The sequence below is a fragment of the Raphanus sativus genome, chromosome 4 (assembly GCF_000801105.2).
Source record: "Raphanus sativus cultivar WK10039 chromosome 4, ASM80110v3, whole genome shotgun sequence".
NCBI lineage: Eukaryota > Viridiplantae > Streptophyta > Magnoliopsida > Brassicales > Brassicaceae > Raphanus > Raphanus sativus.
In genome coordinates this window covers 34,560,839-34,573,010 of record NC_079514.1, presented here as the reverse complement: position 1 = coordinate 34,573,010, position 12,172 = coordinate 34,560,839, and the positions used below count along the sequence as shown (strand labels likewise).

Genomic DNA, 12,172 nt, shown 5'->3' with positions numbered 1-12,172 from the left:
CTTCACACACCACAACAACATCACACGTGGGTTCCACTTCTTTGTAATCTATTAATCTTATCTCTTATTAATGTTAGTGGTTTTATTAATGTTAGGTTTTTTTTAAAATAACTATTTTAATACAATTATTAAAATCTTTTAATAATTATTTAAGAAAAATATACTACACAATTTTGATTAGAAATGAATAAAAATATAAAAATGAATTATTAAAAAAATATAAAACTAAAATATGGGTATTTAAATATGATTTTAAAACATAATTAAAACACACAAATATATAAATTTAATTTTTTTTAGAAAATATAGAACATAAAATTTACCCGCCGTTTTGAAGAGCGGACCAAAATTTATAGTTAGGTCTTATTTAAAATGTAACTGAATCTAAAATATAACTGAATAAAATATAATAAAACTGTATTTAAAATATAAAATATATCCCCTTATTATAATAACAGTTACTATCTACACATTTAATATATACTGATTTGTAACCAGCTCTTTTATTCCAAAATAATCAGACCCACTTCTCTATCCTACTAAAACTATCGACTGTTTTTGCAGCTTTACGCCCCTTTTTAACATATTGCTATATAATTATATTATTCATTATTCATTTTCTTTTTGGTAAAGATCATTATTCATTATCCATGCTACAATATAATAAGTAGCACTATAAACATAAGAATTTTTCACCCAACTATCAAATTTCAGTTCCATTTTGAACATCTAAACATTTAATAATTAGTGAAAATAAGTACATTTTTGCAGCTATATTTATAGGTTCAAAAATGTGAGAGAAAAATTAGATATTCAGAGATATAATTGGTTATAACCTAGATTTTATAAAAATTATATTTCTTGAAAAATATAAAACAAAAAATATATCCATCATTTTAAAGATGGATCATAAATTTAGCTCAACTATTTGAAAATCGCTTTGCGGATGCGGGTTATGAGTATTTTATTCGGGGTGGATGCGGGTTGGTAGATTTTGGATTGCGGGTCTCCGCTGACCCGAAAAATATTTAAAAAATAAAAATAAAAGAAAGCTAAACACTTTTCTAAAAAGATGGTAATTTAAAAAAAAACTTAAAACTTTAAAATATATAATTTTATTATAACTATATTAAATAATTATTTTTAAAAAATTTATAATCCGCTTATATCCGCAAAATTAAATGAGACGGATGCCGATACAAATTATTTGTTTGCGGGTTGTGCGGGTCATATTTTTTGATCAAAACAAAGTTGAAATCCGCAGGTTAGCGGGTTCACAGGTTCGACCGGCAATATATCGAATCAATTTTTAAACTGCTATTATTTAATAAAATATATTTTTAATTGAGATTTATACACAAATATGATTACAAAAAAAAAAAATATATAATCACAAAGAAAACACAAATATGAGAATTAAATTAAAGGGCGGGTCAAGATCTAGTTTACTCCATGAAACCTCTAATCGCCCAAGAGTCTTTGTTGCGAACTCTTCTTCCACGTCAGCAGCTACGTTACACATTCGGGCGAGTCGGGCCTATCAGAGAGTTGAGGCTGTGGTCGTGCAAGTGAGGAGGAGACCAAGTCTTTTACTTTGTTATTTTCGGAAGAGATGGTAACATTAAGTGTGAGAAGGTTAGATAAGGAGGCTGGTAATGGGGTCGTGCAATTTAAGTAACACTTATAAATATGGACGACTAAGAGAAAGCAATTAGTGTCAAGTACTGTTGGATCTAAACTATCATTACCACACAACCTTTTGTCTATGTAAATGGTTGTCTTAAATACTCCCAACGCAGCCGTGTTCTTGACTTCTTGGGTATCACATTGGTGGCATGTCTATAGCTGGTTAGTAAGACGGGTCATGTCTCTCCAGTTGGTATTGTTCCGAGAAATTTAGTTTTATTTTGTCATAGCTCCTAAAGGCTTAGCTGCAGTATCCTCCATTCTCCAAGGCTCCAAGACAACTTCTATTCTTGCATTTCACTCTGTTAGTAACTTAGTATAAACAGGAACTACTATTCCACATGATCTCCATCGATAATCAGTACAGCATGAGTAAAGTTTCTTCTTTAAAAAAAAAAAACAAAAACAAAACAATAGAAGTGTTAAGAGGACTTCAGATCATGCATACTTGTTCAATTACTTCAGACCACTTCTATATTTTTTAAGTCAAATCTCACTTTTGCATGTAGAGTTCACAAGTCTTCCTCTGAAACCAAACCTTTTAATGAATACACAGAAGAGGAAAACTAAAAAAATAGCTCAACAATAAATATGTACATTAATTAAGTTACTAACCATCATTGGTAGCTTTCACCAATGGAAACCGTCTCGAAGTTCAGGAAAAAACGTCAAACACACAAAATTCATTAAGGAAAAAACGTCAAACACACAAAATTCATTAAAAGCTCTCTGAGCTTGCCGCTTGGTGAAATGTTGTGCTTATAACACTCTTTCCACCATGAAGTTGCATTGTAGAGGGTAAGACACTTGCGAACTTTGAGAATATGGCGAATCAACATTTCTTCAAGCCTCTTCTTCCCGGCTTCCACAGCCATTTGGTACTCAATCTCTCTCCTTTCCTTTTTATCTTTCTCTGTCTCTTTGAGAAGCTAGTTTAACAAGATGGTTCTGATTTTGTATTTGCATGTTGCTTCAGAAAATTCCTGCAGCCTTCTTCTCCAAGCATATAGAAGGAAGAAATGAGCATGGAAATATAGCGAAGCTGAGATCAGACACGTCGGAGATAACCTGGATAGTGAAGATAGAAGATGGCCTGAGACTCACTGATGGTTGGAAAGAGTTCGCTCTCGCACATGACCTACGAGTTGGTGACATTGTCATTTTCAGACAAGAGAAAGACATGGCGTTCCACGTTACACTCTTTGGACCTAGTTGCTGTGAGATACAATATGGATCTTGTTTGGAAACCAAGAACAAGCTTGGTGAGTTTTCTTCTATATAAGTGTGACTTTGAGACTGAAATTAAAGACATGACCGAAGTTTTATAATTGTCTTTTGCAGTGGAGGTTCAAAGCAAGAAGCAAGTAAAGAAGGATACAAAAGGAGAAGCAGAGTCCTGTACACTACTAGATCCATCTTGTTATGTAGCTAATGTCACGCCTTCAAGCCTGCGATATGACATGCATGTATATATCATCTACTCCTAATTTGAACCAAAATCTCTCATTCTGATTTTGATCAAACCATTTTTCTATTGTAATGAATTTACAGTATATTCCAAAGAGTTTTGCAAGGGCTAATGGTTTAGAGACAAGATGTGGAGAGATTGTTCTGATGAATGAAAAGGGCACATCATGGACCTTGGCTTTGAAACGGAAGAATTCATGTGGAACTATGTATTTAACACGAGGTTGGAGACGCTTCTGTAGGATCAATGGACTTAAAGCTGGAAGTTTCTTCACTTTTAAACTGATCCAAAGAGGAGAAACTCTGGTTCTACGTAAGTCTCCCTCCTCTACGGAGTCTGAAGATAGCTCAGAAGATGATGAAGAGAGCAACCAAGATGAGAAAAGCTTCAAGAAGGCTAGATCTACATGGAAACCATCATCTTCACCAATCCAAAACCTATTCCTGACCTTAACTCTCAAACCTTGGGACGTCAAAAGATCTAGACTGGTCAGTTTCAACGACATGCAACTTGTCTGATTACATTCTATCTTGAGTCTTTTAATCCTTTTTATTTTGGAATCTTTGTTTCAGTATCTTCCCTTACGCTTCACCAGGAGGCATGGCATCAATGAGGAAACTAAAATGACTATGTTGGACAAAAACGGTGTCAAGTGGTCCACGGATCCGAGGTCTGAGAAGCCAAGTGCAAGAATAAGATTGGTTGGGGGTTGGAAAGAGTTCTTCAAAGCTAACTGTGTGAAGATAGGTGAATCGATCATGTTAAGGCTTATTTGGGAAGGAGACACTAGTTGTATCCTTAAGTTCTACTCTAAGGTGAAGCAATAGACCAGATGAAACTGTGTCTGAGTGTAATGTTTAAGCTTTCTGTAAGTTGCCAAGACGAATTAAAATGAATTAAGTCAGGCCAGCTTGGTTATCTATCATTGGACGATCATCAGAACCAATCTAATTCTGGACTACCGTAAAAAGAAAAGAAATAAGCTGATCTCTTAAAATCTCCCTAGCACAAACCAAGGAACATCTCTCTTATAACACCGATTAGAGCATCCTCATATTTAGGGCTGGGCGTTCGGGTACCCATTCGGGTTTCGGTTCAGTCCATTCGGGTTTCGGGTTTTCGGGGTCAAAGATTTCAGCCCCATTCGGATATTTCTAAATTTTGGTTCAGGTTCGGTTCAGATCTTTGCGGGTTCGGTTCGGGTTCGGATAACCCATTTAAAATGTTTTTAAATTTTCAAAATTCATTATATACTTTAAATTTTCAAAATCTATAAGAAAAATAATATATTACATATAAATTATCATAACATATATGTCAAAATACCTTAATTTAACATATAAATTGGTTTTCTTTGAATATTTGGATAAAGAATCAATAGATATTTAACTATTTTTAGTGTTTTCAGTATACTTTAGCTATTTTAAACATTTACTTTTGACTATTTGCATATATTTTTCGAGTATTTTGGAAAATTTAAAGGTATCTTATATATTTTAAATATTTTTAATATACATTATATATTAAAATAATGTATATATTTAAGTATATAAATTTATTTCGGATACATTCGGGTACCCAAAATACTTCGGTTCGGATCGGGTTCGGTTTCGGTTTTTTAAATACCAAAATTTTGAACCCGTTCGGATATTTAATCAATTTCGGTTCGGGTTCGGTGCTACTTTTTCGGATCGGGTTCGGTTCGATTTTTCGGGTTCAGATTTTTTTCCCAGCCCTACTCATATTAGATTCTCAACAAAGTATATTTGGGTCACACGTCTCCAAACCTCAGGCCTAAATTACAAGGTAAGAAGCTTCATGAGCCCAAAAAATAAATAGAAAACAGATGGAATCAAATATGTTTACAAAGTATACAAGATAAAAAAGATTTATATTTCATAAGAGTAAGACCAAAAGCGAGGCAATTGCTACCAAGCCCCTAAATGTGAAAGGCAAAATCTCTTATGGGCTCTGTCAATCGCTTATGCCCCTCTAGAGTTAATGAAGAGTGAAAATACAAAAACGCCCTTCGTGGGCGAAATAAAAAAAAAAATTGGAAAATCGAAATTGGTTTATTTGTTTGGGGTGGGTTTGGTTTGAAACTCGGGTTTGGTCGGATAGCTCTCGGTTTCGGTATGGAAATCGAATTGCAATTGCCTCAATTGATTGGATTGAAATAAATAATAAATTATATGAAAAAAAAAACCTCGAAATAGATCGAGCCTCTCCTCTCCCCCAGCTCAGCTCAGCTGCTGCTTGACCCTCACGTCCCCGCCTCATTGGAATCAAAGCTCTTCCCGAACCTCGCCGACGCAGCCGGACGAAAACATTTCCACCGGCAAGGCTTCCTTCCGACTAGAGTAGTAGGCCAGAATGCAGGTTCTCTTCTCTCTCTCCCTCGATTTGCATTGAGCATTGGATGATTAATTTGAGATTTGGTATGTGGAGCAATTGTCTCATGTGAAACAATGCAAGCATATGGTTGAATGTATGGGATTGAGATGAATCACATATTGAGCTTATAGTACCCGAAACCTCTGAATTTCAATTGATTTGTAGAATTAGATAAAACTAGTATAACTGATTAAAACTAAGTAGAACAAAGAGCAACTGGTCTAACTATAACTTTATTTTGTTGTTTTTGCAGGATGCTATGTCCAAACATATGTGCTTACATTTCAAATTCAGAGATCGCATCTCTTGTATAACCATGAAGACAACAGTGGAGGCTATAACTTTGGCAATGATAGAAGAAAGGTTGTATAAAAAGCTGAGTTTGGATGAAAGGAATGTAAAACTGGCGTTGAGGTACAAGCCGATGGTGTTTGGATGTGAAGTATCAGAAGAGTGCAGAATTTGTGATGATGATGAGTTGTTCGGTTACCTTCTTTCCATTGATAAAGACAACCGTAGAAGTCTTTTGTTAGTGGAGGAGACGAGTAACTCGGATCACCACTTAGATAAGCTGTCCAGAGTGGGCGGAAGTTCGTTTGGTATGAATCACGAAGTGTTGCAGGGAAATGATGATAAAGAAGTCGGACCAAACGCCATAACTCTGTACGTTGAAAAGGGGCAAGAAAATCTACAGGCAGAGAATGGTGATGATACAACACATGATGATTTTATGGATACAGACGACACTGCAGCTGAGACGGAGACTGCAGCTGAGACGGAGACTGCAGCTGAGATGGATAGCAGTGGTAATATAGAAACCGTTATGAGAGTTACGTATATTGAGCAGCCACCTTTACTGAAATGTAGTCAAGTTATAGAGGAATGGGGAGACGGTTTGGGTCTGTTCAAGCTGCAGGAATTTCCAAACAAGAGATCACTTCAAGAGGTGGTGGATAGAGCTGCATTTGGTGAAAGCTTTCTTTATGTTATCAAAAAATCTGATCGTAAACGGTTGGTGTTAAAATGTTGTTATGAAAGCTGTAAATGGGGATTGCGAGCTGCGAGGATTGGAGTTACGGATATTTTTTCTGTTAGGAGGTACGTGGGTGTGCATACATGCTCTCGGACTAGTCAAAGTAATAGCTGCAACATCAAGAGGAAAGGCTCTGCAGAATTAGTTGCAACTTTTTTGAATGAGGAATATCCTGGAAAACTGAGGACTTCTCTCCCGAGAGATATCATGGATTTAATCAAGTTAAAACTGGGTGTATCAGTATCTTACTCTACAGCCTTGAGAGGGAAAAATCTAGCTATGCGTGAGTTGCGTGGTAATTCAGAAGACAGCTACAAGATGTTGTATAGCTACTTGCACATGCTAGAGCAGGTTAATTCCGGAACAACAACAAAGGTGGAGTTGGATGAGGCAGGAAAGTTCAAGTACCTTTTCATAGCTTTAGGAGCTTGCATTGAAGGGTTTAAGGTCATGAGGAAAGTGATTCTTGTGGATGCAACGTTTTTGAAGAACGAATATGGTGGTGTACTAGTATTTGCTAAAGCTCAAGATCCTAATCGTCACCATTATCCCCTCGCGTTTGGGGTACTCGACGGTGAGAATAATGCTAGTTGGACTTGGTTTTTTGAGATGCTGAAAACTGTTATACCAGACTCGTCTGAAATAGTATTTATGAGCGATAGGAATCAGAGCCTCATCACCGCTGTAGCAAATGTGTATCCACAATCTCACCATGGCCATTGTATATGGCATCTAGCTCAGAATGTGAGAAATCATGCTTGTAACACCATCAAAGCCGTAGTGGCATGGAGATTTATGGAGTTGGCTAGGTATTACACATTGCATGAGTTCGAGTCTGCTTATGCATCTTTTAAGGTGAGATATCCTTCAGCCTTCAAGTATTTGGAGGAGAACACTAAGAGAGAAACATGGGCTAGGGTGTATTTTCCAGGTTGTAGATACAACTTGGACACTAGCAACAGTGTGGAGTCGATGAATAGCGCGTTTAGGGATGCAAGGAGGTATGCCTTGATACCACTGTTGGATACAATAATCAAAAAGATTTCTGACTGGTTTAATGAACATCGGAAGGACGCCGTGTCTGGATCGATTGATACCAAACTGGTTCCTCTGGTTGAGATCCATTTGCACAACTTATGGGGCAAAGCTGAGAAAACGCCAGTGCGTGAGCTGAATAGTTATGATCTTGAGTACGAGGTAACCGACACTGACGATGGGAAGGTTTATTTGGTGAACTTGATAGCGAAGACATGTAGCTGTAAGGTATATGATTATGAAAAGTATCCTTGTCTTCACGGACTTGCTGCTTACTTATATTTCCTTGAGGTTCCTGCTGCTCATGGTCGTCGACGTGAGGTCAACATAGAGTATCATCAGTTGAGCTCACAGTATTACTGGACAGAACTTTGGGCAATGGCTTATTACATGACCATTTATTTTGTGCCGGATAAGTCTGAATGGAATGTACCAGATCACATCAAACTGCTCCAGATCATACCTCCAAAAAAGCTAACGAGGAAGGGAAGGAAAAAGGTTAATAGGAATCCATCAGTTGGAGAACGGCGTAAAAGGACACAAAATGTAAGGCGACCGAGGACAAATTTCGGGTTTAGTTGGCTGTTGTTTGGAATGCGTACTAATAATCCAAGTGAACCAAACAATCCAAGTGAACCGAACTAAAGCTTTTGGTATGTTGCTTTTGATATGTTGTTGCTTTTGGTATGTTGAACTTGGTATGTTGCTTTTTGTATTTTGAACTTGGTATGTTGCTTTTTGTATTTTGAACTTGGTATGTTGCTTTTACTTTATGTTTCTCTGTTTTGAAACTTTCAGCTATTTATTGGAAAACCACGGAAAACTAGTAAAACTAGGTGTTACTAAGTTAGTAGATAACTGATATTAACTTGACATAATCCCCTCTAATCCATCACACGTAATTGTTAATGAACAAGCACGATCACTTGACTAATTCATCAACATCACATTCATCGACAAGACTGGTGCAAAATAACAAATATTAACTAGCATGATTCATCGACATCACATTTTCTCTTATGCATTATATAGTCTTTCCAAGATCACTTTCTTAATAAAGAGGACCTTATAAAGTAGTAATCTATAATTCTGGTCATTTTAACAATATTATTGCACTTATCAGTTATGGTTACATGGTAATGAGTAAAAATGACAAGTAAAACTTTATTCACAAATTTAAATTATACGTAAAACTTACAAATGTATAAATCACGAAAAATAGAACTATGAAGACATTTGGTAACACTTGAAACTTCAGTAAAACTATGAGCAAATATGTTTGGGGGGAAAATATTTTTTTTACTCGCGCCAAAACGAAAATTTCAATTATTTCGGTCAAAGATAGATTCCCTCTGCTATTTTCCTTCCTTTTCCTTTCTCGTGACTCTCTCTCTTGTCTCGTCAACTGTGCTCTGTCTACTTTTCCCAACCACTCTCTCTCTCTACTCTCTCCTCTCACCTCTCCAAAATCCATTATCTTTCCTCTCATCTCTCCAAAATCCATTATCTTTCCTCTCATCTCTCCAAAATCCATTATCTTTCTCTCTCACGATTTGACAATGACTCATCCTTACGAAGAGGCGAAGGAGATGAAGAAGCTGAAGAAACACTACGACATGTTAGGCTACATTTGCGATGCCCAATATGGAATTCCTACCCGTTGCCCATGTGGTGGTGAAATCAAGACAGATGTGTCTCCAAATCCGAAGTATCGCCACGATTTCGATACCTTGCCTGGAAGTAGGTACTTCACCTGCAAGAATTATGAGGTAATCTTCTTCTTTGTAGAAACTGTGTTAATCATACTGGGTGAAACTGTGTTATACTCTGGTAGAAACTGTGTTTAGTCATACTCCGTGAAACTGAGATTTACTTTGGGTGAAACTGTGTTTAGTCATACTCGGTGAAACTGAGGTTTACTCTGGGTGAAACTGTGTTTAGTCATACTCGGTGAAACTGAGGTTTACTCTGGGTGAAACTGTGCAGGATGATGGGATGCACTTTCGTCAGCCATGGACTTTTGGTCTTGAGGATGAAGTGAGGCAACTAAGGATGGAGGTCAATAATATGGCTGAAGAGATTGCTAAGCTTAAGAGGCTTATTACCTCCACCTCCCCTCCATGAGACGATGCTCTCAACTCTAAGTACTCAGTTTATGGATTTGCTAAAAAACTTTGTATTTCCCTATCTATTTCCAATAATTTCGGTTAATACAAGTCTTTGTTTGTTAAGACTTGTATAAGTGTCTCTGTCAAAACTTATGTTATATTCGAAGCTAGTCTTGAATCTTATCTAATGTTAGAACCCTTATCTCATGTCTTGAATCTCATCTCATGTTATCTCATGTTAATTTTAAAAAGTTTGTATTCTGTCCAATCATTTTAAGCTAATACCTACAATTTGTAGCTCTCACTTTAACTCTCATGGTCAACACATAACAAAATTAAAGGAGCAAAATAGTCATAACAAGATAGTCATAACATAGTTAAAGTTCTAAATCCACAAAGACAAACTAGATAAACATCCAAAGATCTAAATCCACAACAAACTAGATAACATAGCTTCACTTCTTGCCTTTACCCACAGACCTCTTGCGTTTCTGGCTTTTACCTTTCCCTTGTGCTTCTGCTTCATCTACCTCTGCTTCTTTGCCTTGTGCTTCCTTGACAAACTCCTCAATAGGGGCCAATCTCCCATCCAACTGGTCCAGTCTCCCATCCAACTGGTCCACCTTCTTGTCAACTGTCTTCAACAGTTTCATTGTCTTTTTCACCAACGTCACCAACGTCATAACATCTCCCACTTGAACCGACTGCTCACCTATCTGTACTCCATCCCCTGCTGCATCTTCAATCGGTTCTGGCTGTTTTGAACGCCCAGTTACATCTTCGTCGAACATGTCTTTAAAAAATATCTTTTCACCTGCATCCAGACACTTCTCCCAACTGTCCACAGCTATATCGGATTGATCAACGTCGTCTTCATCTTCCAAAATCTCATCCAACAGTCTTTCTTCTTGTGGAGTTCTGGTGGGGATGATGCTGTCAATAACCTGCCACAAACATAATTATTTTTCAAAACTTATTCCATAGTTCGGTTTCTAGTACTACCTTAGTTCTACCACAGTTTCACAGGAATACTTTAGTTCACAGGAAGACTTACAGTTGTGTTACCCAGTTCCTTGTTTATCACAGCAAGTGACACCCCTGTGGATCCATTTCTTTTGAATGAGCTCTTCACATCCTCGGACAGTTGGGAGAAGCTCCATCAACAGGCTCTCTGAACGCAACTCCTAGCTTGGGAATTGCCTCGAATGCAAGAAGCTGTTACACATAAAAAAAAATGCATCAGTTCACAACAATAACCACTAACTGGTTTAATGGGATTTTGCATACCTCTAATGGAACACAAAATCCTGGAAGCGGCCATAATGTTTTCTCTTTCACCACTCCTCCAAAATGCTCCATTGTGTGAGATATCTCTTTCAGCATGTAATCATATGACAATCTCCCCCACGGAAAGGACTTGCAGTAGTCAAGATCGTCCACTGCTCTCTGGAACACCTCCAAAACATCATTAGCCTTGTGTCCAGCCTTGGTTTGCGCACAAACAACCGAAGCTAAGAAGAATAGAACCGCCATCTTCAGTCTGTCTTTGTGGGGTCCCATGTTCACCACAGCTTCTTCTTAACATCCTCTAACCTTCTAGATTCTCCTTCCTTGAAATGACGATCAACAAACCTCGGTCCCACCAAGCTGTTTGTAGCCGAGAGGATAGTTGTGACAGAATACGCCAGATATCAAACCCATGCTCCCTCAGCCCGTAACGGATAGCAACCCCATTCACTATAAAACACCTCTCTCTGCCTCTCGCTACCAGCAGTACGCAACAACACAATCCACATCCCCTGTACCCTATGGTTATTCTCCGTCTTCATGTGGAAAATGTGTTTGAATTGGGGATGCTCCGTGAACCAGCTCCACTCCGCGTTAGACAGCTTGGGTCTCAGATCTTTTAGCGTCTTAATCGCGCTAGCTATCATACACCTTGTGCCAAGCTTTATTTTCTTGCTGTAACTCGCTGGGCTTGAAGAACATGCTCGTCGGTTTGACTAATATCGAGTCCCACATTTCCATTCAAACCCTGCAAGTTATACCAAAGTTTTATATCCAAGTTATACTAAAATTTTCCTACAAGTTATATCCAAGTTCCCCTACAGTTATATCCAAACAGTTGTATCCAAGTTCCCCTACAGTTATATCCAAACAGTTATATCCAAGTTCCCCTACCTAAGGAGACTCCTACCTAAGTGATAATTTCTTACCTCGGGTTCTGGTGGATTCTCATTTTGGTTCTCTGGTGGATTCTCATTCTCGTTCTCTGGTGGATTCTCATTCTCATCCTCGTTTGCTTCTCTAGAGGCTTCTCTATCTCCATCTGCTAACTCTTCTTCTCCTTCTCCATTTTCTTCTTCAGAACCTCCATTATCATCATCCATTTCATCTTCACAAGCTTCATTTTCAGAAGCTTCATTTTCAAAAGCTTCTTTTTCAGAA

At 37.6% G+C, this 12,172-nt stretch overlaps 5 protein-coding genes across 5 annotated transcripts; 3 read left to right on the top strand and 2 right to left on the bottom strand.

Annotated features, from left to right (window-relative positions):
* Positions 1-2,510: 2,510 nt before the first annotated feature.
* On the top strand, positions 2,511-4,176 carry LOC130511557 (B3 domain-containing protein REM14-like). The gene is made up of 5 exons (XM_057008707.1): positions 2,511-2,564; positions 2,663-2,948; positions 3,028-3,152; positions 3,238-3,642; positions 3,727-4,176. Exons 1-5 carry the CDS (start codon positions 2,511-2,513, stop codon positions 3,979-3,981), a joined length of 1,125 nt encoding a protein of 374 aa, XP_056864687.1. The 3' UTR covers positions 3,982-4,176.
* A 1,688-nt stretch (positions 4,177-5,864) lies between these two features.
* LOC130511324 (uncharacterized) lies at positions 5,865-8,261 on the top strand. Its single transcript, XM_057008252.1, has one exon. The coding sequence runs from the start codon at positions 5,865-5,867 to the stop codon at positions 8,259-8,261; it is 2,397 nt and encodes a 798-aa protein (XP_056864232.1).
* Positions 8,262-8,692: 431 nt separating this feature from the next.
* LOC130511558 (uncharacterized) lies at positions 8,693-9,926 on the top strand. The gene is made up of 2 exons (XM_057008709.1): positions 8,693-9,385; positions 9,603-9,926. The coding sequence occupies exons 1-2, from the start codon at positions 8,882-8,884 to the stop codon at positions 9,738-9,740; spliced, it is 642 nt and encodes a 213-aa protein (XP_056864689.1). The 5' UTR covers positions 8,693-8,881; the 3' UTR covers positions 9,741-9,926.
* A 253-nt stretch (positions 9,927-10,179) lies between these two features.
* Positions 10,180-10,847, bottom strand: LOC130511323 (uncharacterized). The gene is made up of 2 exons (XM_057008251.1): positions 10,779-10,847; positions 10,180-10,668 (listed from the first exon to the last, which is right to left on the bottom strand). The coding sequence occupies exon 2, from the start codon at positions 10,513-10,515 to the stop codon at positions 10,180-10,182; it is 336 nt and encodes a 111-aa protein (XP_056864231.1). The 5' UTR covers positions 10,516-10,668; positions 10,779-10,847.
* Positions 10,848-10,852: 5 nt separating this feature from the next.
* Positions 10,853-11,284, bottom strand: LOC130511322 (uncharacterized). The gene is made up of 2 exons (XM_057008250.1): positions 11,012-11,284; positions 10,853-10,939 (listed from the first exon to the last, which is right to left on the bottom strand). Exons 1-2 carry the CDS (start codon positions 11,282-11,284, stop codon positions 10,853-10,855), a joined length of 360 nt encoding a protein of 119 aa, XP_056864230.1.
* Between the last annotated feature and the right edge of the window lie 888 nt (positions 11,285-12,172).